The following is a 26,106-nucleotide window of genomic DNA, read 5'->3' as shown; positions in this document are numbered from 1 at the left end:
GCGGGGCCGCGCGGCACGCCGGGAAGTGTAGTGCCGGGCGAGGTGGGGCGGGGGGTGCGCGGGAGGCGCCGGGAAACGGAGTTCGGATGGGAGGGGGGGCGCCGCCGCGCGGCACGCCGGGAAGCGTAGTCCGCGCCCGCCCCGGCCCCGCCAGGCCCGCACTGCGCTCCGCACGCCGGGCTGGGCGGGCCCCGGGGCAGGGCGGCCGTGCCGTGGGGGCTGCCCGCGGGGAGAAGGGCCTGCCCCGGAGGCGGGGGAAGGTTCGCGCCCCGGCGCAGGCCTCGGGCCGCGGGGAGGGCGAAGCGAGCGCCTGCTCGGAGCCCGGGCCTGCCCCCGCCCCGCGGAGCCTCCCGCTCCGTAGCCAGGGCGGGCGGTCGCTAACATGGCGCACGGCCAGCGGCATCGCCAGCCCGCGCTTGGCCGGGCTCGGGTTTCTGTGCCGCACGCCTCGGGGGGCACCGGCACCCCCGCACCGGCGCCGTGTCGCCACGTCCAGCCCCAGCCTCTCCATGGCTCCGGCTGGGCTCAGGCAGCTGCTTTGCTCTTCCCCCGGCACATGCAACGGCCCAGACAAGGCAGCCATGGCTGCTGCAGCCGTGACAGCAGAGCAGCTGGGGGTGGCCCGGGGGGCGCATTTTCCCCGGGGTATTTCAAGATAAAAGCTCACCAGCTTCAACTGCACCACATTACCCCATGCAGTCACACTGCCGGGAATTGCAGGTTTAATGGAGACAGAGGATTAATCTCCTTTTCTTGGGAGTTCCCTCTGCCTACTTACTCCTGATCAGAGAAGTAACTAGAAAAAAAGTTAATTAGGGCCCTGACATTTGCAAGCAGGGAGGGTGTGTGTGTGTGGCGAAAAAGTCTCAAAAGTCATACACAGAGTACAGTATTTATTTAAGACACGCAAACGTGCAAGTGGAAATACATGCAACAAAGCCACTTTCCTTGGCAGGATGACTGCTGTTACAATTCTACATAGCACCTTCAAAGTAAAATTGCTTCCCTACTGATCTGCAGTAAGAACTGTATTCAAAGTCACCCGTGCTTGGTTTGAAACCAACAGGGATTTAATTTCCCTTAGAAGGAAAGGTCCACTCTAGTAAAAGAATCCTAACTGAGCTGTAATGGCTTTCTCCACTGAGGTGCATTCAGCAGGAATTAGGAAACACTCTCCTGAGGAACAGAAGTTCTTTAAATTTTACATAAGGATTACAAAGAGCAATAAACAGGTTTGTTCCAGTTCAGCTGCATGCTGTGAGGCCCAGGGCAGGAAATACTTGAGGAGGCACCATGCTTGAGATGAACATAGTTTTGCCATAGACCTACTGTAAACGAGGTTATCAAAACTAAAAGAATTCAATTCTTCAATTTTTGCACTATTTGAATACAAAGGATTATTCTTCTAATTCTATGTTTGTTATTGCTACAGGAAAAATAAGTGTTCTTTATCTCACTTAACAGTCAGTTAAGCTTTCTTTATCCAGCAGCAAACACGGAATCATGCTTATGACCGTCTCTGAATGGCATCCACAGATCTGAAAGAGTTCCTTTGTTTTAACTCTGAGAGGCTTTTAGAAACTCTGCCTTGCTACCCTGTCCGCAGCAATGCATTTGCGCATTAAACCTATTTTACAGGTAGAGAAAATCAAAATAAAGTGTTAACTTTGCTAAGGCCACAGAAGGTATCACCATCAGAGCACCAGTAGGTACCAACGCCTGATGCCCTTTGTACTTGGATGGCTTAGACAATTCATTATGAGACTGAAACAAAATAAAACAGCTAGAGTTCCAGTCCTCTCAACAGCATATCAGCGTTCAGTAAATTTGTCCCTGCCAGGGAGTAACAGACAGACATGGCAAGTGGGAAGACAGAGGCACAGGAAAGGTAAATTGCTTGCCCAGTTTTACCAGCAGGTCAGTGGTAGAAGAGGAGACAGGACCAGCTCTCCCAAGCATCAACCCAGGCAGCAGTCAAAAACAGAACGTTACGTGGTAAGGGCCCTCTGACAGGCCTTTGCTCTTACTGCATAGTCAGGAACTAATTTTGTGACCTTCCAGAACTCAAACTGGTCATCTTTGGTAAAGAGACACCAGGCAACTTTACAGGAAAAACAGGATTTTTTTTACAAGACTTGCTAAAAAGTTCTCCAAGCTTTTGTGTTAGGACAATCAGAGCTATTGTCAGAGCTGAAACCTATCCATGTGACAAGCAACAGAAAGGATTTGCCTGAAGGCCTGCTCCAGGTTATGCATTTATTCTCCTTAAATCTACAGACAAATTAAAAGAAAATAGAGAATTCTAAGTCCCGCAAGTACTCTGAGGTGGATAAAAAGCACTGGGCAAGGCTGGTTACTTGGGTTTTAATGAATGGACATAGTGCAACTGTAGCACTTTTCACTTTGTTCCTGTATAAAAAATATCAATTCTGATGTATCAAAGTTGATGGCTGAGCAGTTGTTTAGTCTTAAAATGTTTTCATGCCTTCACCTTTTTTTTTTTTTTTTTTTCCTTCATGGTAATAACTGAAGCTTTCAAAACTGTTTCACAGGCAGTAAACCCAAAATATAGCCCTAGCTTGATAATGACATGTTTGGAACTTGATTTAGATTCCCCACCTTTTTATCTAATCTCCAAAATATTTGATGCTTCCAGGAGCAAGCTTGCAGTCATTGTAATAAATCCACAAACTTTGACATGGAAGCTACAGTATCTCCAGAAAGGAGGTCAATTAGAAGCAGTACATTGTAAGCAAACCTACTCAGGAAGGAAGGTTTTATTTGGACAGGGTTTTTGACAGATTGTGGCAACAATTATTTTGTGGAAGGGCATGCAGAGGAGCATGTTACTCTAACACCTTATTTTCTAGTAGTTAATAGGGATCATTGAAAGGGTAATGGGGGTGTCCAGCATCTCTTGCTACTAGTTTTCCATTCACCTGCAAAGTAAACAGACTCAAGTCAGGAAGATAAAAATCTGTTTCTTACTCTCCATTTCAAATTCTGCATGGTTTAGATTTCTAAACCTTCACATTCCAAACATCAGGGAGTATCTTCTTCAGCTTAAGCAAGAGCTGTTCCCTCTACTCCAGAGTCCTCTTAGTTTTCTTGAAAGACAAATTTAAAAACTAATTTAAAAAGGAGATAGAATTCTATAGCCTAGAGCTAGAGTCTTTCAAGCTGCTGAGACGTGAAGAATTAAATTAAGAATAGTTAAAAGCCTTTTGCCTTGTAGCTGTTGAGTAAGTGGTGTAACACACACACTTCAAAACACTTTACTGGAGTTGAAGCTTTTTGCCCAGGTTCCCATGATAGAGAGTTGCTGGGCTGCCGATTTTACAGATGGATAAGATGAAATACATTGAAGAACTTGTTCAGGGTCATCTACTGAAGCTTAATAGTGTCACTGAACTCCTTCATAGCACTTTTTGTTTAACATTTCCACAGAAGACAAGCTTCTCCAGCCATACAATGGGAATACTGAAACCACTATTCACAGATAAGGAAACAGAGGATCAGGCTGGCACGAAAACAGACGTAGCCATGCAGAAATCTCAGTGCCTACATCCCACCTCTAAGCATTCAGATGCACAAGTTACACTTCTAGTTGCATTAAGTCCACTGCAACACCCTCAGCTTCTGAGGAGCCGAGATAAAACCTCATTCCTCACCAGTAATGTCTGGGGAAGTTCAGGTGCAGCATTGGTAAAGACATACATACTTCCCTGGGTGACAGACGAGCACAATTCAGCTAAAACCTAATTTAGGCCACTAATGACTAAACAGAAGTTATGTTAAGATAAATAAATGATTTTTGTATGCATAAATGACGTTTAAAGATCACTCAAAATGTTACAGGGGCAGAAGGAACCCACAGGGACTTTCAAACCAAGTGTCCACCAGCAAGTCCCTCTTAGCTTCCAGTATGAAACCTGCATTTCAAAGCAACAACTGGAATCCCCAGTAATGAATTGTTTACAGTGACTACTGAAGTGCGAAATTAGTCACTTGAGGGCACCACAGAGCAGAAAACGAAGATGTTAAGGTTTAACATTTGACTGATGCTCAGATTAAAGCTGAAATAAAGCCCTTAACTGAAGGCAATTCTTAAACTGTGGACAAAAGTATCATTGTATTTTCAGGTTTCCTCATATTCTCGAGAGCCAACAACTTCCTTGTGTTTCTAAAATGTATATTCCTCATTTTTCCCCCCAGTTTCTTCCCTCTGCATACTTCACTACACAGAACAGCTCTTCAGGTAAGCATTCTTGTTCACAGCATGCCAAGACAGCAGCTGCCAGAAGCAATGTCTCACACAACTGATTCCAGTCTACCCCAGGAATTTGAGGAAAGGGGGGGAGGTAAAATCAGCAGTGAACACACTGCAAGTCAGTGGTAGCTAACTATCAAAAATAGGCAGATCATCATGTGTACAACACCATCACCTTCCTCTCCTGGCTTGCTAGTCATTCAAGTTTCACTTAAGTATATTCCCTGGTCAATTACATGTTTCCAAAAGTTTGGATTTCAGGCTGGTGCAAGGCCGTTTCCAACCTCTATTCAGACAATGAACTGTTAACACATAAAGCAACCTAAATCGTATGTAGACAATGTAATAGCCTCTCCTCAGGCTTTACAAAATACAATGTGGAGAAGAGTGGCACAACTGTAAGAACTTGTGGTGACATATCAGTAAAATAAGGCAAGGGGAAATGGTCTCATCAGTTATGATAGGAGCTCTGATACCACTGCCATATCACACTTTGAAATCTAGACAATGTAAGTTAGATTCATAGAGGAGATAGGCATGAAAGGTTAGACAGGAATTTTAATTCACAGTTGATGAAAATTCTTTCCAATAAGCCCAGAAGGGATGGGCAGGAGACAACAGGTTCCACTAGAGATCTTACAGCTACAGAGTCGTATTTTAATTCCCATCTTGCTTCTTCCTGTCTCTATCTGACAATATGGCAGTATCTTTGAAGCCCAGCTGCATCACATTCACCCTTTTTCTAGTTGGATGGGCTAGCACTTTGAACTGTATTTCATCTCTCCTTTGTGAATCACTGTAATCTGATCAGGTCTCCCAAGTAACAAAAGCACATCAATTATCCTCAGCTCATCCAAGCCAGGCTATATTCTAATGTATTTTGCAGTTTCATTAATAAAACAACTTTGTTTGCAGCATGAGTAGCAAAACACTTGAAAGAAACATACTGTCAGCAGCAGGTGTGCTTGTCACTACCACATTCACACAATTCAGCAGCTAAGCTTGCACTTCGGTGTACAGACTCGTGATCCATAAACACAAGGATAATTTTGGTTGCAGCGATGTGGGCGTTTATATTTATGCACACATTCTGAAGCAACCATAAAGTTAAAAGCATGGTGGCTTTGAAGATCTCCTAAGCCCCAACAGAACAAACAGTGAAAGCTGGAACAAGTATCTACCCTTGATATGAGACAGCCATTCACCACACGTTCACAACTTCTGTTTCCTTACTCAGACTAGTCACTGACACACTCTCAAGTAGTCAAAAACCATTCAATAACAAATCCTGGAGAAATGCTTTCCCCAAAGAAAAAAACTATAGCCAGTAGCCACTGACTATTGAAGAATAATTTACAGGCAGACAAACTCTGAAGAGGCAAGGGTATGCTTGACAGCTTCCGAATTTGCAGAGACACCTACTGTATCTATGCCGTGTACTGTATGACAGAGAAGGGATAAATCACTTCACACTTGTTGTAGCACTGTTGCCACATGTTGGTTGGTGTTGCACCAGGGGCTGGCAACAGCTCTCTGTCAGCTTCCTGTCAGAAGCAGGACAGTAGGAAATGAGGAACACTATGAAGACAGAAGACAACAAGGCACTGACTTTTTTTTTTTTTTCAGTGAAGGGAAAGGAACATGTCAGCTCCTTTAATATAAGAAAAGAAAGACTAAGAGGATGACTTCAACATTTACAAGGCATTAGTTTCTCTAATAACAGAATTGCATCTGCTGGTACATGAGATGAGGTTTCATGTGGCAGAGTAAACTACTGATACTAAAAGATGCTGCAGCTAATGGATTTGGGAAGAAAAATACAACAGCCTAACCCAAACTCCCTACATTGCAGGAAGGTCATTCCAACAGACTCAGAAAGGAGGGACATCCAGTGGAGGGGAGTGGACAGATTCCCGTATGCGACTTCCAGGATGGAAGTGGAGAACTAACAGCATCCTGAGTCTTCACTGATCTTAAGTTTATACCATAAATTAGATGAGAATAGTTGGAAAAAGGAGTACTTCTAGAGGAATGCCATGTAGTGTTCTTGCAAGTAAGTGGTTCTGATGAGGGCAGTAAAAGAAAGAAAACTGCAAAAACCCAAAGATGTGGCCACATGCACATAATGAAAACTATTAGAAACATGAGAAATTTACCGTAATCATTGGCACAATGTAACGCCAGTTTTTATTCAGACTTCCAATGTGGCTCATCTCCTCTTCTGTGAGGCTGAAATCAAACACCTGAGAACAAAAACAAGAGGCTTTATTAAATAACCATAGGTTACCATTAGTTTGGCTTCCGGTTGTGAAGTTGCAATGAAACCCATTTTATAAAAAACACCAAAACAAAGGTTTAAAGTCTGAGGTGCTCATACTGCATAGCACTCTTCCACAAAAGCAAAAAGCAGTGGGACTGTTCCTCCAAGTAAGTGCTGCCTATTCAATCAATATTCTGTTCCCACGTATGTCCAAACCTTGAATAACTGCAGAGATTACTGGAATTTCTTAAGATTTCTATCAGTATACTAGACGGCAGCATTTGGTTTAACAGGAGTAACAGAGAAACAACTCCTAACTTAAAAACAAGTACGTAACCAGCCAACCTGTATGATTAAGGGCTGAAAAAAGATCGCAGGAGGTAATTCAGAGACCTCCCTTCAAGACTATTTCAAACCAGAGTTTTCAAATAATTTCTAAAGAGAACTGTCTCTACCTCAGAGCAGAAGTGAACCACCCTTATTAATTCAGCGCCATTAGAATGGCAGTTTGCTGCAGAAATATTCACCAGCCCTCACTTGCAGGCTAAAGCAACTATTATTCATAAAGAAGAACCACTGAACATAATTAGAAGACTCCCTTGTTCAATAAAATCATATATCAGATGAATTTCAGTAAAGATTTTCCATTTAGACTTCTACAAAGTACGTTCTTTACCTTTTGGTAACAAGACTATGCATGTGCACAGATGTACACTCACACACTTAGTTGCTTAAAACATAACAAGTACATTTTCCAGAAATTTCTACCCTCCCAAGTGTGTGCATACCCTGACGAACAAGTATGAACCAAGTGCCTCAGCCTGTTGCCCTCGAAGTACATTACTCACATGAAAGGGCATTGCTGAAACTTCCTTCCTCCATTTAAACTTACCTGGAGATTCTGCTGAATGCGAGCAGGAGTGACACTCTTGGGAATGGCAACCACTTTACGCTGCACTTGCCATCTGTCAAGAGAAGAGGGATTTTCTGTTTGTGCAGCCCACGAACCACGATATTTATTTCGGTTGAGTAATAATTTGTGGCAACAGAGATGCCACTTATGTTTCTATGTGAAATAAAAATACCCAGAAGAGGGTTGACACAGCACCGTATTGTGTTAGGACCTAGCATGTCCAAGCTCAAGCAAGACAGTAGCCACTAGACTAACCAATGAGAGCAAGATGCTCATGCCTTTGAACAAGCAAGCAAGTCTCAGGTGCTTTAAGCTAGAAACCCAAGAAACAGAAGAATTTACTTAAGCATTTTATGCAAGTTCTAACATGACAATCACTGAGAAACTAAAAGAAAACCCAGATCCCTCAAGTGCCTCTCTAGTGGCTTGAGCACAAAATCTTGAACATGCTCAGCTGGCAGGGTAACCTGCTGCTGCCCAAGATTGTGTCAGTGATATTGACAGATACAAAGCTAAACAAAAAATGAGGACAGAAATCCAGTTTTACTTTACAGGGTGCTGGTCTCATTCTGGATACCACTCAATCATCTTGTTTCCCAGTATCCAATAGCTGGCTTTTGCTGTATGAAAAAGCCCCAGCAAACAGTTCTTCAGTGCAAAGGAGGAAGTCCCTTCCTCAGCCCCACTTCCCAGGAGCCCACCTGAATGCCACAGCAAGCATTCAAGGCTGCAAGGAACTGGCCACATGCAAATTCAAGTAAGTGGCACTCAGATGTGGCACACTGCTGCCTTAATTGTCCTGCTGCTGTTTCACAGCAGAAAAGGTAGTGAACTGTCCCAGGCATGCATCCAGGCCCTGAACGGACCCCTCTGTTCTAGTCTGTCCACCTGTCCTAAAGCAGGACCAACTCTACCAACTCTGTAAAACAAGCACAAAAAGGGGTTTGCTTTTGGCACTCCCTGTGATTCTAACTCCCTACCACTGCAGAAAAACATGCACTTTAAGTAGATTCCTTCTAGCTTGCGTGTTTTGCTTTCTTTAAGGTTGAGCCCCAAATGCCACCCTCTCTCACAGTCATTCTGTACCTGAGGATGATCTGGGCGGGTGACTTGCTGTATTTTTCTGCCAGTTTTTTGATCCCAGGTTCTTCTAAAAGCACAGGCTCATCTGGGTGTTTCCACATGCGATCTGGAGAACCAAGGGGACTGTAGGCAGTGACAACCAGTCCTCGTTTCTGGCAGTGAGCTATCAGCTCGTTCTGAGCTAGGTAAGGATGGCATTCTACCTATTAAAATGACCCACAATGAGTGGCTGGAGAACAGGTATCAACACAAAACTCTAAACAAACAGGAAGCCAAAAGCACAGCAGAACCAAACACAACACAGGAGGCCATTCCAGATTCTGGAAAACCTTATAAGGATAAGGTTTAAGTTAAGTAAGTTAACCTTAAGAGGATAATTTACCACCAGGAGAATGAAAAAGTGTCTGGTAGGTTAAGTTTACAGGAAAAGGAGAACAGATTGCCGAAGTTTAGAGTGTTGGATTTTCCCTATGTACCAAACAGATCATCCAACGACCAAGGAAGCTCTCTACAAAGAGGATTCAAGTTACTCCCTCACAACCGTTCTTTCTTATAGACTAAACTGTTCCTCACAGGGAAGATGAACTCTTCTACAGACCTGTTCAACTAAGCAGGTATAAATGGCCACAAAAAATGGCTACAGGCCTCCTCCCCAACAAACTGATCTGCCTGCAGAGACTGCTTCTATGTCCCTATGCCTGCAGAGCTGGCCATATTTTTTCCTGTACATAAAAAGCTGCACCCTTTGTGCTAAACACATAGCATTGGTTTGCAAATTCTTCAGTCTTATGGACAAACAGGCAAGGTATTCATCCTCTCCTTTATTCATCTTACCTGCAGCACAGCTGGTTTGACAGTAGCCACACTTAGTACATCATCAATCTGACGACTGTTGAAGTTTGACAGCCCAATGGCTTTCACAAGACCTTTTTCTACCAGCTTCTCCATAGCTTTCCAGGTATCCTTGTAATCAGTGTAATCATAACGCATTGTGTTATCAGGATTCTTTGGGAAGAGATTGTCCCCTCGTCTACAGCATCGAAGGTAAAAATGTAAGTACATTATTTATATTATGTTAGTTCAGTAAAATAAACCTTTCTCAAAGTATTCTTAAAAGCTTATACATAGTTTGCAGGATATAATACAAACAGAATTTTTCTGTTGAATTCCATTTTGCTGACTTAACCTGTAAGAAATTATTTCACATACAGTCTTTCCTATGTAAACTTGTTATACAGCACTTTGAACTACTTACCTATACGGTATGACTACACAGAACTGATAAGCCGCTGTATACACAGCAGCAGCTTTTTGCCAACTTGGATCCTAGCAAAACAGCTGATTTAGAGAGCAGAAACTCAGAGGGCAGCTTTGGTTTTCCAATTTGTTTTTGAGAGAGGACTGATATTCTTCGTAGCCTGTCTGGAGCTGCTACCAAAGGGATCTTGATTTAAGAGCTGTCTAGGAGAGACTGTACTCAAAGTACACTGGCCTTCCCGCTCCCTCTGAATTACAGAGTAACCGTGTCAGTACTCAATACAAGCACAGATTCTCACAGAAGTCTTAACATGAACGTGCTGCTGATAGGTTGGGCTGATAGGTTTCCAGTTTGTCATACCAACCCATTAAAAAACAGAGTTTAAAAAGAACCCCAAAACACACACAAAGAACGTGGTTATGCCAGGTGACACTACCACACTGCCAAAGGGCTATGACTGGCGTCTGAGCAGTCCATGCTTGGAGGGGTACAAGCAATTCCACTGGAAGAGTGCAGCTCCGTAACCACTGCAGGACTCTGCAAGCTCAGGTCTCAGGGACTGCCTTACATTGCTCTAGCTAAGCAGTGACCAGTGTGAGAGATGGCAGCAGCTGGGGACAAGGGGAGATGGTTCTTATTCATGTCATTGATAAATCTAGAATCAAAAGTAACTGAAAGCTTTATGAGCTCCCAACGGAGAAAAGCAGCCTCCTATGTTGAGTGGTATACCAAGTAAGTTTAATTTTCAAGACCTAAAGGCACTGTGATTTTCATCCAGAAGTCTATTTTAATTTCTGTGTAAGTAACATGTTTGCTCAGTTTCCCAATATAACAGGCATTATAGATAACCATGCATTAAAACCATTGAAGTAGAGCTAATGCAAAACTGGAGAGTGAACAGTTTCCAATGAGAAAACATGAAACTGCTTTATTAGAATGTCAGTTTTGTCAATAGTTTCCACAACATCAGGCAAATTCAAATATTAGTAATATCTCAATATACATCATTACGTGTTATGTGTTATTAAAGCAATGTTTAAGGGGTTTTTTTCAATCAACTGGAAAACAAACCTGTTTCACAACAGGGGGAATTTTTAACAGTGCTTCCTCCAAACCAGCTCTAGTTGAAAACACTTCCTCATTCTGTTATGCTGAGGAATACGTTTATGCTTTGAGCATCTGTCCTCTTACTGTTAGTGTTGTATGCTTTGTAAAATTCAGTTCATATGACTAAAAGGGGAAAAAAAACATTCTCAGATTAGCCGAACAGACAGAAGCTCCTTAAACTAACAGGGTTTCCCCTGTTGAGTGAAGTCTCCATGCAAACATCTGGTCAGGAGATTTATTCCCCACCTGCCTTTTCACTGATTGTAGGGATGGGAGGGGGGCGGAACGACTGCTTCCACATCTACAAGAAAATAAAGCAAAGAACTCTGCTTCTAATGGGGTTGTAGGACAAGCGCATTTAGCACTTAACTGGAAACTTTCTCAATATGTATTTCCTCAAATTGTAGAATTACTGCAACTAAAGTGTCATAAGTCATTTTCATTTCTGCCTCACACAGATGCCACCATGATACTGACTGTGCTCAACCACTCCAGTACAGTTGAAAACCATTGTGAAATGTGTTTGTCTTCTTTACAAAGCACTTAATTCTCATTTTACAGATAAGTAAAACTAGGCACAAAGCAGTTTCAGTATTTCCTCAAGGTTACCATATTGGTCAATGGCACAAGCAAGAATAGCTGCCACACTTCCCCAATCCCTAGAGGAAGACAATAGACTCTTTTAAACTTCTAATACATTTTAAACGCAACAAAGATTTTACCTCACAGCAAGCCAAATTTTCCGCTAGTATAAGATAGCAAGCTTCAATATGGAAACTGGTGCCATAAAGCTTCATTACTTTTTCCCAGTTAGGCTACTTTCAGTTACCTAACTCTGGCACCCATGCCAAACTGTCAGAAGTTTAGTGATCCTAATCCCATTACCTAGATGTGCTCACTATTAAAAAAAATAAGTAACTGCTTAAAGATTTTAAATAAAGACTTAATACTTACATTTCCAGCCTCATCGTTGCTAAATAATGAGAACAATTATCCCTTTTCTACTTACAATACTTCTACACAAAAACAGTTTTGTCTCTTCTACTGTGTGTTTAGACATGCTACAAATCTAACTAAACAAATTCCCACCCAACTGAAATTCAAAGAAGAATTAAATTTGAACAATTGTTTCTATGAATGAATGGACCAAATATGACTAAGTGTACAGGCTATGGGTAGAAAAGAGCGTCTATATGACAGTCCATAGGACTACACTATATTAGCCACACTGAAAAACATCTTGCAGGCAGTATATACAGGAAAATATTCACAGCTCAGCAAGAAGGTCCTCAGGATATAACACCAGCCACTCATGTAAAACTGTGGTTTCTGCATTCTGTGCCCTTTCCATGTAGAACTTACTCAAAGGCATGAGGCCAGTGCATGAGGTACAGGTCCAGGTAATCCAGTTTCAAATCTCCAAGTGTTTTCCTTACTGCTGGCTCTACATCTTCTGGGTGGTGCTTAGTATTCCACAGCTTTGATGTTACAAACAGGTCCTCCCTTTTAACAACCTTTAAGAAAGGGAGGAGAGCATAATTTACTGGAACAAGTTCAGAAAAAGAATTGCAGCAATTTCCCAACTAGCCTTAAAACAAAGAGAACAATTTAAGTTTGGGGTTTTTTTTTAATAAAAAAGGTTAACGCATAGAACCTAAAATGTAAACCTTTCAAAAATATACCGGATGGAGAAAAGCAAGAGAAATACACACACTGGGAAGTCCTAAAATACACCAAATACTTAGTAATTTATTAGAAGTTCTGAAAAACAAAACAATCCTCTTCATGCACACAAGCTTTTCCAAATTTTCCAATGCAAGGGTTAAAGCCACTCCTAAGTGTGATGTGGCCAAAAGAAAGATTACTTCGTTTATTCATATGTAAATTTTGTATTTTCTGTTTAACAGTTCACATAATCTAGGCACAACCAGCTAACTTACTACATTCATCACATGTTATAAACCAAGAATGCTTCTCATGGAAAGAGCGTGGGAAAACAAACAGAAGAAGTTTCCCCAAACCTCTGCACTTGAGTTTCTAGGTTCTGGAAAGAATGCACTAGGAACTGAGTGCCCTGTACCCTGTATTGGAAGAGTAAGACCCAGAAATTAAACAGAAAGTCGGTTAACTAGAAAGCATAAAATGCAAAAGGGAGATCATACTTGGCAAACTGAAGCACAGAACACCATCAGAGGGCACTTCTCACTGTCTTACAAGTGACCAGATTGCACTCAAGTCTGCATTTTACAGAAGCTGGAATGATTAATTCCTCAGTTTCTCTCCTCCAATCATTCTGTTATTTTTGTGTTTCATATATGGCTGTTGTGTTCAAAGAGAAAGGTGTTTTAAAAATTCTACTTTGAAGTTAGCTAGCAGACATGAACTGAATAAGAGTCCTATGCTTCCCTCTATTAGTGACCATACCTCGTAGGAAGGAATCCCTGGGGCAAGCTGAAAACAACCTCTCTCAAGCTAATCACATAACCAAGAGATTGCCCCAAAGCCAAGGCAAGAGCAGCAGGAAAGTAAGAACTTTCTTTCCATGGGCTCTGAGGATGTACAGGTAATCCTTCCGGCCCCTTGGGCCAACAAGAGCAAGGGGATGAATTTAAGATTCCACCTCGGGTCATCCATAAGAATGCCTGTCACATTACATAATATTTAGGCCATGGATCCTCAGGTGCAGGTCCTTGAGTCACACCAAGCCTTCAAACGTAATCACGGTTTAAAAAAAAAAAAAAGAAAAAAGGAAAACAGGTATGTATTTACTCGCTCATATTGTATCTATAACCAAAAAACCCACAGTCACTGAAGTTGCTGTGGCTACCCACCATTGCACGCTATTCTAGACTGGCAAACTAGAGTAACTCTTCATATAAATCATGGCAAATATTTTAAATTTTAACCACTGATTCTGGGAACCTCCAATTTTTGAACACCCAGATCAGATACTTTGCAAGGGGAAAGGTTAGGCAGAGAAATTAAAAAAAAAAAAAAAACCAAAACAGAAAAAAAAAAAAGCGCACAGCATTTTCTGTAGCTTCCGTGCAAATAATCCTGACAATCTTTTCTCCTCCTGACAGCCAGTATGGATACATGAGGAGAGACAGCCCTCTTTCATGCCACAGGAAAAGCCACAAATGTTAACTTTGCAGTCTACTTTCAGGTCACAGTTGTACATTTTGATACAACACACAGCCAGCTGAGTGATTCTTGTGTTTTTACCTTGTTGGGCCCAAAGCATTCCTGGAAAGCCTCACCGATCTCCCCTTCATTGCTGTAAGCTGCTGCGCAATCTATGTGGCGATAACCCACACTTAGGGCGTATTTCACTGCTTCTTTCACCTGTAACCAAAAGCAGATTACCCAATGCCATCAGTGAAAAGGGACATATCACTGGGGAAAAAAATATTTAAAATGTTAGGGACCTAGTGAGGAATACCCACAAAGTACAGAGCTATGTAAGGTCACGAGACTCAGAGCAGGATATGGTCTTCTGTGGCACAGCCTCTAGGAGTGAAGACCTAATTGCTAGCAGATGCTCCAAGAGTAACAAGAAAACAGACTGTGCACAGGTCAAGCATGCAAGAACTCACTAGACAGAACAGGGATTCATTCTTAACTACAGTTGTTACCCTTCTTAAATGTAAAATGAGCTTTAAGAAACAGTTTTCAAATAAATCCTAGCTTAGGAAGACAAACTTTCAGTAATTACAAACAAATCACTGTCAGTCAAACCTGGAAGATACTTCTCTCCCAGTACAGGAAGAGCCTGGTTTCTAACTCCAGAATTGCCAGAGCTTGAGTTTCGTTCAGTTGCTCACACTTAATTTCCAAGATAATGCTGGTTTATGGCACATTTTTCCTTCATGCCTCATTCCCACTGATTGCATGACAATGAAAGTCACTATACTGCTGAATATTGACCCATGGCCTGCAGGGAATCTCCTGATGATGCTCACAACTTGGCATTTTGCTTTCCACATTGCTGACATGGAAGGTGTTGCCAACAGCAACACATCCCTTGCTCCATGTGCATCAGAATGGTTGAGAACCAAAGCATGATACTTTGAATCTGGTTCTCCTTTTGAAAGCTCCAGTGAAGCACAAGCGCAAAACATTTCCACATGTGGGCCTCAGATATGGAGCAAAACTAGAAACCGAAGATGGAAACACAGAATGGCATCTTTTCGAGGATTCATAAATAGATTTTGAATAAAGATTTTTAATAACAGATTGTGCAAGAACCAAGAATTACTACAGATTCTAATGTAGTCATCATCTGCTGTTAGGCTGATGTGCATTAAGTAAGATCTATTTCATTTAACTTTCAATGGACAGTAAGCACACGTTCTCCATTACATCTACCCACGTGAAGTGCTACAGTAAAAGTACAGCTTAGCTTTACAGGGATTTCTATACATTACTCTTCACTGACTTGTCTCTCAAGATGGTGGGAGATAGTCAATTACTCTGTGTGTAAGGCTTGATGCAATAGGGTCCTAATGTATTTATAGAGATTACATCTCTCATCAAGAGATTTAAAAACGTGTCCACAAAAGCTAGGGAGAGTTTGATTTCTTTCAACTTAAGCAAAGTACTAGCATTTTCCCTTTTAAAGCTGACATTAGTTAACAACAATTAAAGACATATACAGTTCTGCTTTCAGATACTACAGAAAGACAAGGGGGAAATCAAATGTAGAAAAGATCTCTCTTCTACTAGTAGGTTTGCTTTGTTTTTCTTGTCAAGAACTGCAGAGTAAAGGCAGACACAGGATATTCTGACCGCATTCTTTGGCATTTTGACAGGAAAACCAGAATGTAGACCAGTTTTCCTTAGCCAGAATCACAAAGCACTTACATTACAGCACTGAAGTAAGCTCTTCCTTTCTCTAGCAGGATGGTATTTACAGTCCTTGTTTCACCTTGACAAAGACATTCCACAGAAGGTCACTACAAAGTCAAGGTCATGGTAATTCTGAAATTACTTGAGACATATTAAAAGCTTTTAAGACTCAATATCCACCCTCCAAAAAGGTGAAGAGTTGTGGAGCTGAAGCAGAAATGAGGGGGAAAAAAGCAGTGTTCTTTGTCTGTACTAATCCTCCATTTCCTCTGTCAGGATAATAATTTATTTTAATGCACACAGGCACAAAATTTGCCATAAAATGAAAGTAGGCGCCACTTGCAGAAAACTAGGGATAAGGCACTCCAAACACGTCTCTGCAAAGCAATACACAGGAGGCTGTATTTCCATATCAGTGCGTTTTGATAAATTTCTAGCACTGAAAAACTGCAACTGGTCATTTAAATAAAGTTTGGATTTGGGCAAAATCTGTATCTGTGTAAACTACTCTCAGCTCACTCAGACATTCCAATGTGAACTGAGAGTTCCTGTTCCACTCAAAAGGCAAAGGATCACGAGATAATGTGCAAAAAAAGCATTTCTGGAGGGGAAAAGAATTAATATGTAAATGTAAGAAGAGTACTTTGTTTTAACAGAAAGTTTTGTATTTTTGAGATTATATTCAGTCAGGTACATGTATTTCCTGGGGGGCAGAGGACAAAGAGAGAGAGAGAGAGAGGGGAAGAGAGGAAGACAACAAAAGCAGTTGGAGATTCATATGCATATGGATGTGTTACAATAGCCAAAGGAGCCGTCAAACTTTCTATATGTTCTTTAGTTTAGCCTATCAATACTGCTATGGAAGGAGCCTTTAGAGTTCAGTTTTGCATTAGGCAAGTTGAGTCACACAGCCTAAGTGTGACTCCCCAACCTAGCATCATCTAACTGTAGAAAGTAGGTCTGAAAGGATCTTGAGACATCATGTAGTCTATCTTCATACCCCACAGCAGGGCCAACTAAGCCTAAACCACTCCAACACACATTTGCCAAAACCATTCTTGTAAGTGACAGGCAGTCTATTCCAATGCTTAGGTATCTTTATGTTCAAAGCCTTTTAGATGTCTAACCAAGATTGCCCTGATGCCACCTTGGTGATGTCCTCACAGACATGAAATCCATAGCTCCCTTCCCCTTTATGAGGGCTTTTTGCACATTTGGAAAGCAGCAGCATACCTCTTCTCAAACCTCTCTTGACCATCTACCTGTAAGCGCTTCCATCTTTCATGGCAACTCACCTTCCCTAAACCCTGCATCACTGTTGCTGCTGTCTCGTCAGCTGGTTCATGCTTTTCTTGAAGTGGTTTGCACCAAAACAGACACAATATTGCAACTGAAGCCTTACTCTCCTTCATTGTATAGCAAAGTCCTAGGACCTACACTCCTGTTTATACATCCTAGCAAGGGACCTGGCCTTCCTATCCACCCTCTTTTGTTTTTGAAGATGGAGGAAACACAATATTGCTAAAAGTCAGTAGCAGATTCAGAAGCAGAATCTGTAAGTCCCAATTCATTACAATATCCATTACTAGATTTCTAGTTCTTCAAATTGTCCATCACAAGGTGAAAAACTAAAAAACCCTCTTGAACTCTGTGTTGCTTGGAAATATAATGTGACTAGGGAGCCTCTTCTGCACAGCCTCATGTCATTATGAAGAGGCTTCTCACTCTAACAGTTCCAGTCAATAATACTTGGAAAGAAAAGGCTCCAACAGCCTCCCCTGCTTCCTGCAAAGTTGTCACATTCTAGCAGTCCAAGTACGTTTGCTGACAGGAAGTAGGGGGGAAAAAAACCAACAGATCATCAGTCCACATGATACTCTTGATGCAATATGACCAGACCATAAATGTTGCTCTATCACAGTTTGTACATACTGTACAAAAATTGGCTGAAAAGGAACTCGGACCACCACATAATTAATGCCAATTTAAGAGCTGATGTTCCTTAAACAGAAGTTTTGCCTCCTGTCCATCAGACGTTGAATTCAAGCCCCTTCGCATATACCAGCATAGTAAATTTTTGTGCACGTAACCAGGATTCCCTGTATTGCCTAACAAACTTTTCCAGGAACCAAGAAGTCTCCTCCATAGCTGCAATTCTGTCACAAGACACCCAGTCTGACTGGTTTTCTGAGGTATGCATTTCCTCTTCAGCTTTCTTGAAGTTTCACACAGAAATACAACTTTCCTAAGCCCCATGTCTCTCTTCCCCACAGAATCAGCCTCTGCCACAGCAGGTCAGACTGTTCATCAGGTGGGGATCAATCCTCCAGGTTGAAAGCATGGACCACTTGAAAGACGAGAACAAAGCATTAAAGGATTACAGATAATCAAACTCCAGTATTAAAAAATCATGCTACTAATATTCTTGATGTTCTTGTCTGAATGGACTTCTCTTTGAACTCATTTCATGTTGCCAGTTCATAAGCTTCTGTACTGTGTTCCCTTCTGTTCAATAGCCCACCACCATGTTCCTATGGTAACGTGCAAACCAAATTTCTCTTCTAGCATTTGATCACTTAAGACAGACAACATCCAATTATTTTATAGCATCTAAACCCTACAGTCTTCCAATAATTCCCCTCCTCAATTCCTACTGTCTAGAAAACTAGGGCTGCAATGATGCCTTCACATTCGACTGCCAAGATCTGCCTACAAAGTCAAGACTCATTTAGCATCAGGAATAGTAACAGCAATAATAAAGAAATTACTCAAGAGTTAAGTCAAGACTGTAAAGCAGCTCAGCGAGGAAAATAATTACAATCTACAAAATATTCACCTGAAATAATTTAAAAGCCATCCACTCTTGCTTCTAATGCAGCCCTTGCACAAAAGAGCGTTCAATAAATAGCCTCTACGTGGGAAACAGCTAGATTAAATATAAGCAATGATCATTCTTCTGCTCCTCTAGGTTTTTGGCCCTTAGTCTTTAATTCATAATTACAGTTACTCTCCCTGAATGACATCATGTCCTTTAAAGGCTAAATCATTTGGACACTCTGCCAAATTGCTGCTATGCTTCTGAATTTTCAAGCCATAAACAGGAATTTTTGTATTCCATAGAAGTATCAGCAGCTTCTGTAACTCTGGTCATTTTCATTGCAGTTTCTAGGTTTTTTCTTCAGTATATTCTAGGAGTAAGTCTTTGAAGACAGTAGGTATTTCAAAGAAGTGATGCCCAATGACTTCCATGGGATCCCAGAGAAGATGGCTGCATCCCATGTGGGGTTCAGCTGCTAGAAGTGCTGCTTACTATGCCAAAATCCATCTGAATTAGGTTTAAACTATGCAGAAGCAGGATTTTTCCTGGTTCTTTTATAAGACCACACTTTCCTCAGAACAGTCAGTGCACAAAATAATGCATTCCTATTTTGCTTAATTTCAGGCATTTGTTTTAGATAATGTACATTTAACTGTTTTGGGTGTGCAGAAATTCATCCATTAAGTCCCTGCATGTCAATAAGCTTAATTCAGCTATCAGCTGATGTTTGAAGTGACAGAGCTGAACATCTACCCTTGTCCTCATTTACGAGGTTGACTGAGCTCTCTCACCAACTCAGGTTCCACATTAGCACAGCTCCTATTCCCAACAGATCCACTGTCCCGACAGCTGTTTGGACAGGAAGACCAACAATAAAATGGTTCTGAATAGATTTCATTTTTATAGCTTGTTTCCCACATATTCCTCTGCACGGGAGAATAGCACAACATCTTGAGACAGGTTTTAACTTTCCCTCTCAGTCTTGGGCACAACGCCATCTGACATCCTCCAAAAATCATCATGAAGCTAACACAAGTGTAGTGGCAAGAGACGCAACATTTAGTGCGCAGACATGCAAAGGTACACATAATGCAAAAGGCATTATAAACAACAATAGCAACTAAGAATTCCACCAAGTGATGGACATTGCCTTTCCCAGCAAGTATGTGCTATCTCTTCCCCCAAGAATTTTTCTTTTAAATAAATGAAACAGAAAGGAAAAGACAGACAAGGGGGAGACGTATTATACTAAGCAAGCAGTCCATAGCATGCAAACATTCCCACAGACAGTTTCTAGTAACACACAGAATCATCTCCCAGTGTGGTGTTTGCCAACTCACTGCATTTAGAAGCACAGTGAATGTCTAATGACACATTAGTCTTCTTAGTCTAAAAGCAGAATGACCCAAGCAGGTTCTTTGTTTTCTTGCTGACTGCTGGAACAGGACTTATTACAAGAACAACTAGAGCTCTTGCCTGCCAAAATAATGCTTTCAGCTGAGTCATCACCCCAATCCAGAGGGATGTCTGGTCAAACTGGGAGCCTGAGGATTTACTAGTGGAAGAGTCAGGCACCATAACATAGGTACAGCATTCTCCCTGTCTCACCCTCCTCATTGGTCTCTTTCTAGCTCCATCTCCCAGGGCACCACTGCCTGAGGCCTGGGTTAACAAGTATTAAGGGATCTGCTGGTGCTGCTTTTGTGCCTTAAAGTCTTAGTCATGGAAATACATACATACATTCCACTGACTTCAATGGATGTAAGACTAAAATCACGCAAGTGAAGAATCCAGGCCTCAGATCCAGCTTCTTCAAAAAAAGTGCACAAAACACAAACACTAGTTGAGAGCACAATATTGTATTGTTCTTTGCTTACTTGGCCACGGTCACTTTTCCAAGTTCCCAGTCCTATGAGAGGCATCTTCTGCCCAGTGTGGAGTGCAATGAAGTTGCATGCTGCAGACATTTTTGCCTAAAGAAGAACAAGAACAAAGCGAGTTTTGCAGCAATTCAGTAAGTTGCAACAATTTACCTTTTCTATGCAAAACCAAGTATGTAAGATCACAGAGGTCCGCGTCATGCTAGAATAAAGATGAGGTAGGCTCTTTACAGTTTTTACCCGTATAAGAGATTAATAGCTACCCTGGAGACACTAGAAAAGAAGCCCATTTTCTCCTCTTCCTTCTAATTCTCTTTTCTCCTTTACAATGCACAGGTTTAAGATTTCTCAGAGTTAGCAAGTACAAAAAGAAGCATCCTGCAATAACATATTATTAAAAGAGAAGCTCAAGTGAAAACTTTGTGGTGTTTTCTTTTCAATCAGCAGTATGCATTGATGAGGCAGAAGGGAGTAAGAGATGTTTGTCCGCCCTCAGTGTACAGTAATTGCATAGGACTGCTACACTAAGTTTTTCTCTTTTACCAGCTAGCTCAGGAACCAAGCTCTAATTACTGCTGCAGCTGGGGATAAACACACTTTGTCAGAAACAGCTGGTGCAGACCTGATACAGGCAGGGTTTTGATTAGGAGTGAATGGTAAAGGCATTTATGAAGGCATAGCCCAGAAAAAAACCCAAAAAATAAAAACATAATACTGCAAAGACCACTGCTGGAGGATCCATCCCATCTTTTTATGCTAGATACATGCTTTGTCACCCTTGAATCCCAATTTTCACCAACTCAGAGCTGAACCACAGCTCATTATCAAGACTGGCACTGTGAAGAAAATCAGAAACATTTTGACTTCCTGTGCAACAAGCAAAACTGTTTATGAATTGTTATATACCTGCAACAGGCAAATGCTACCAAATTAGAAGGCTACTTTTATTTTTTTTTTTCCAAACACTAAAAAAAACCCTCTCTGATGTGAGGTCAGTTCTAGCAGAGGACAAAATTGAGGCACCTTCAAAGGTGGACACTAGGAAATAACACCTCAGTACACAGATCAAGTAAAAGTGGTATGTATATAATTTTTTATCACTCTGACATAGAACTAGAAATAGCTGTGTGCAAAGTGATGCATGCAGTAGGTCCTTACGTATTTGTGTGTTTTGAATCCCAAAATAACTTCGTCTTCCTGCTCTTTTCTGTCTCCCTGCTCATTCAAAAAAGGACACCTACCTTTTAAAGAGCTGAAAGATTCCTTGTTCCCATGCTGTCAAAAACTGCATGTGGACTCTGATAGAAATTTGAAACTAAGAGCTCAACTCTTGCATAAGATGCATTTCAAGTGCAAACAACATGCAACAGCTAGCATTGCTATTATAGAACATGTCATACACCTGATTTCGCACAAATTCACAGTAGTGTTCTTCCATTACTAAAGGGAGAATGAAAAAACATTATGTAAAGTCAATTGTCACTTTGAGCCTGTGCTTCCCTCTCATGCTTTAGCACTGTGATATCTGAGCATTTTCCCTGTGAAATTCAACAGAACAGAAGTCCAGCAGGATCTTCCACTACCTGTTGCTGGTTTTATAGCTGCTGCAAACAGCAACCTCCTCACAGTAGCAGATTTTTATCAAAAAGGAAGGTTTTCTAGTGTGTTCCAACATCCTCACAATCTATCTCAGAAACTGCACTCAGGATGAGCCCCAAAGCTGGCTAGCTGATTTCAGCAGAAGCTGAGGAAGTTACTTCCCAAGTTCAGCTGTGTCCAAACTCATTAATGTTCTTTGTTTAAAAAAAAAAAAAAAACAAAAAAAACCTAAGGGTGGAAGCATGCAGTGTTGACTGAATGGCTGACTATGTAGGAGGAATGGATGTTTTCAAAGCAGAGCATTCACCCAGCACACTATCCCAGAACAGCTCTGTCCTTTCCATGTTACCATTTTCATCAGATAATTAAGTCCCAGCTGATAGATGTATTCACACAGAAAGTTTATATTTTTAATTTCTTGCTTATCTTCTCAAGCCATATTTTTGTAGATTTACAGCAGACACCAAACAGCGTACTTGCTGTACAGAGAGACCTAATAGAGTAGCTGGAGCGATCCTGACCTGAAGGTCATTGTACACCAAGGAGTTGGTGATCCACATAGTCAATCCGAGTAAGTGCAGGCTTGTCTTGTGCTGTGTTTTGTGTACAGCATGGCCTTCAGGCCTGTGTTGTCAGGGTCACAACCCATGGCTGCAGGATAAGCTCAGCAGCTAGTTGTAACAGGGGAGTCTGCAGGTAGCTCACACTTGGTACCTACAATTACACCACCTACATGTGTCCTTGCCTCCATCAGAAAAACCAGTAAGTTCTCATGTGAACACCCTTTCTGTCTGACAGTAGAAATGATGAATAGGGTTGTTTTCTTGTAAAAGAATCCCTAATAGCTCAAGTGACCAAAACAGGGTAACCCCTTCTCTGAACTGGGTCTACACAGCATGCTGCACATGAATCAGCTGTTCAACAGGAGGGCTGTTCAGTGTTGCATGACTCAGGGTCCCACCAGCTGAAGGGATGTAAGATTATCAACATTATCCACTTTCTTTATAGGATTACTTCTAACAAATAGCATTTGAGATTATAATTTAGAGAGCCTAAGTGTCTTTGTTATCAGGATTGTAATGGACCAGCACCTCTCGGTGCAAAACAGCAGTTAAACACAAGCTAACAGCTCTGGATTTGCTCTGTGATGTATTAAGTCCAGGTATTGGTGCTGAAAGCAATCACTGGTGAGCCAAACTGTGGGTTTAAGTCTATTTTTTGGGGTACAGGAGTCAAAGAAAGCAAAATGACAATGCTAACAGTTTTCTATTCCAAGTTTGCATAGCAATTTTGTAGCCAGTTATAGGCAAGTGGGTGCTTTTAACCTGCATTTAGTAGCCCAAATAAAGGCACCTTCTTACATCATGCAATACAACTAAAGACTTAAGGGCTTTTGATTCACATTGGCCTATAACACAAGTAAGTGAGCAACTGTATACTTTACACAACTATGTTACACAATCATTTTAAATACAACAGTACAGCTCAAAAGACAAGGTACATGTTTAACCAATAACTAGCATCAGCACATTTTCTAAGAACCTTCTATGCTTCCTGTAACAGTTGCATATTAAAGTTGCAGAGAGCAAAAGTACAAACTCTAGGAGAACAAAAACATGCCAGAATTAAGAAACACTGGAAGAAAATACAGCAACACTTCCCTCTCAAATTCTTCCCCTAAAAGGGAGATATAAGAGAACTACAGTATCTACTAGCTACCATTATTGGGTTCACTAAAAAGCTAGAAGCCTTTTTTTTTAGGAGGGCAAAGACAAAAATAAACACAGAAATGAACTAATTCTGGACAAGTATGACGTAGGTTTGGCTTAACAATACCCACCTATTGCCACATTTTCATATAAAAGAGCTAAAACTCTGAGTAATTCAAATGTAGGGTAAGCAGTCTGGCCAGGAGAATACGCATTAATAACCAGAGAAGCATAAACTGCACCTGCACATCAGCCCACAGTTACAACTAGTTTTTAATCCAAAGCAAGGAGCCCTTCATCAGCCAAGCACGCATAAATATGCGTTAAATTAATACGCATAGTATGCAAATATCGAAAATACAGACACCCCTGCTGCTGAATCTTGTAGTACCCTGCAAATGGGAGCTAACCCTCCACATTTTGTCTCCCCAAAGGCACCCCACAGCGCAGCAGCGCGCCCACCTCCCCCTTATCGGGCGGCCCAGGGAGGGTCCTCCCCGCGGCGGGTGGAGATACGGAGCCCCCCGCCGCACTCACCCGCACAGCGCCCGGCCTGCACCGCCCGCACGCCGCCTGCCTTCGGCCAGCGCTTCCGCTTCCGGCCGCCCGGGGCTCGGCGGCGGGCGCCTGGCCGTGCTGAGCAGCCGTGACCTGGCTGAGACATGCGGGGCGGCGCCTCCCGAGACAAACCCAGCGGAACCGCAGCAGCGAGCACCCCCGTGGGGCTGGGCAGGCGGCCGCGGTACGGCTGTGCGGTGGGGCTGCTGCGGGCTGCGGCCCCTGGGCTGCAGCGCGGCCCCAGCGCCGTGCGGGGCGGCTGTCCCCCCGGTACCGGCAGTGCCCCGCGTACCTTTTGCTCTGGGTTCTGTTCCCATCGGGAAATGCAGGCAGGCCAGGCGCGCCCGCTCGCAGCCCAGTGCCTGCACCACGGGGGGAAGCTACAAAACTAACGGAACGGATAAAGATTACGTGAAGTGTACGCGTTTACATATGTCTCCCTATCTGCTATTTGTCTTGGCCTCTTGGAGCAGTTTTTATTGGTGGGAAGAGAGAAATTCCACCGGGTTTTTTTGCAGCCCTAAATAACAGGAATCCAGGGAAAGTGCAAGGCCAGTTACACTCAAGTACACTGCAGCTGTTGTGCTAAAAGGTGCGTGAAGAGAAAGCAGGGGCACTCCCCGAGAAGGCTGAGGCTCCTTTTGTTGCAGGTGCACAAGAATGTGTTTCCTTGTTTGTGCAAGATTGAAGGTAAGATTAAAGCGGGCTGACTTCAGCGGAGTGCTTACTTCTGGGTAGGTACAATCTTGCTACTGTTGTCAGAGAGTCAAAGATAAAACCTCTAACAGCAGCAGACTCTGGCCCTGTAACTGAAAGAAGACAGCACCTAATCTTAGACACAATGAAACACACCAGGTTTGACTTTTACTCCAAGCTTCCATTTTTATAAGTAATTTATAAACTTTCAGAATTTGAAAATAGTAAAATTAGATCAGAAATAAGGCATTATATATATAGAACAGGGCTTTGGAGAGACTTATTTCTAGAAGGGTAATTCTGTCGCAGATTCTTTCTTTGCTGTTCAGACTTGAACTGCTGAAGAGGCTTAAAGGTGCAAAGGTTAATGAATCTGTTGGGCATGCACGTGACCAGATTTTTCTGTTGTGCAGCCTGTTTTGACAAAATACAGGAAAGCTGAAAGAGAGTGCAAGGATAAGACAACTAAAAGTAACAGGAAATAAAAAACTGAGAAGAGGAACAACTAAAGGGGAAGGAATCACTGCTGGGTCTGATTTATTTTGATAGAGACACTGTCAATCACAAATCCATTTGAAAATCCAGAGTCTGAATGCACTAAAAAGACGCTTGAGTTATTTGAATATCACATGTGGAAACTTTAACAAACCTCAGCCTCTGATTATGTAATATAGCCCAAAAGAAAAAAAGGTAAGGAACACAAAAACATTTTGTCATCAAAAGGTGGTGATTATCAAAACATACAGTAATATAATTTGTTAATTAAAAAAAAAATATGCAGAGAAGGAAGAGGTAATGCAAGAGATTTTGACCTAGAAATATAGTCTTCACTTGAGCAAAACAAAGAAAGCAAATATGTGCATTGTATATTTAATGTTATGTAATTGTTTTCATCAAAACTATTGTGCACCAGCTGCCTGTGTGTAAATGCCCCATGGCTTATGAACATGACAGTAGTTGACTTTCGAGTTTACTTTTTGCATATATTATATTAAAATGTCCCCATATGGCCAGGATTTTACTCTTACTGCACCCCTGATGGTACCACATGTATACAGGAAGTTCAGTATGTTCAGGATTCAGCAGGCTTTCTGCAGAGCGCAAGAA

General features: G+C 41.9%; 1 protein-coding gene across 1 annotated transcript; it reads right to left on the bottom strand.

Annotated features, from left to right (window-relative positions):
* Positions 1-876: 876 nt before the first annotated feature.
* Positions 877-24,415, bottom strand: AKR1A1 (aldo-keto reductase family 1 member A1). Its single transcript, XM_027802644.2, has 9 exons — positions 24,283-24,415; positions 20,435-20,530; positions 14,117-14,236; positions 12,254-12,405; positions 9,361-9,556; positions 8,530-8,729; positions 7,423-7,495; positions 6,427-6,513; positions 877-2,939 (listed from the first exon to the last, which is right to left on the bottom strand). Exons 2-9 carry the CDS (start codon positions 20,522-20,524, stop codon positions 2,874-2,876), a joined length of 984 nt encoding a protein of 327 aa, XP_027658445.1. The 5' UTR covers positions 20,525-20,530; positions 24,283-24,415; the 3' UTR covers positions 877-2,873.
* Between the last annotated feature and the right edge of the window lie 1,691 nt (positions 24,416-26,106).

The sequence above is a fragment of the Falco cherrug genome, chromosome 12 (genome assembly GCF_023634085.1).
Source record: "Falco cherrug isolate bFalChe1 chromosome 12, bFalChe1.pri, whole genome shotgun sequence".
Classification (NCBI taxonomy): domain Eukaryota; kingdom Metazoa; phylum Chordata; class Aves; order Falconiformes; family Falconidae; genus Falco; species Falco cherrug.
The sequence above is the reverse complement of the archived record's forward strand: the minus strand, read 5'-3'. Positions and strand labels throughout refer to the sequence as shown.

Excerpts from the sequence above, each read along its gene's own strand:
- AKR1A1 (XM_027802644.2), bottom strand. The coding sequence starts at position 20,524 with ATGTCTGCAGCATGCAACTTCATTGCACTCCACACTGGGCAGAAGATG. Across the intron at positions 12,406-14,116 it reads AATGCTTTGGGCCCAACAAG|GTTGTTAAAAGGGAGGACCT; the intron begins GTAAAAACACAA and ends CCTTTCTTAAAG. Across the intron at positions 2,940-6,426 it reads ACATTGTGCCAATGATTACG|GTGAATGGAAAACTAGTAGC; the intron begins GTAAATTTCTCA and ends TTTACTTTGCAG.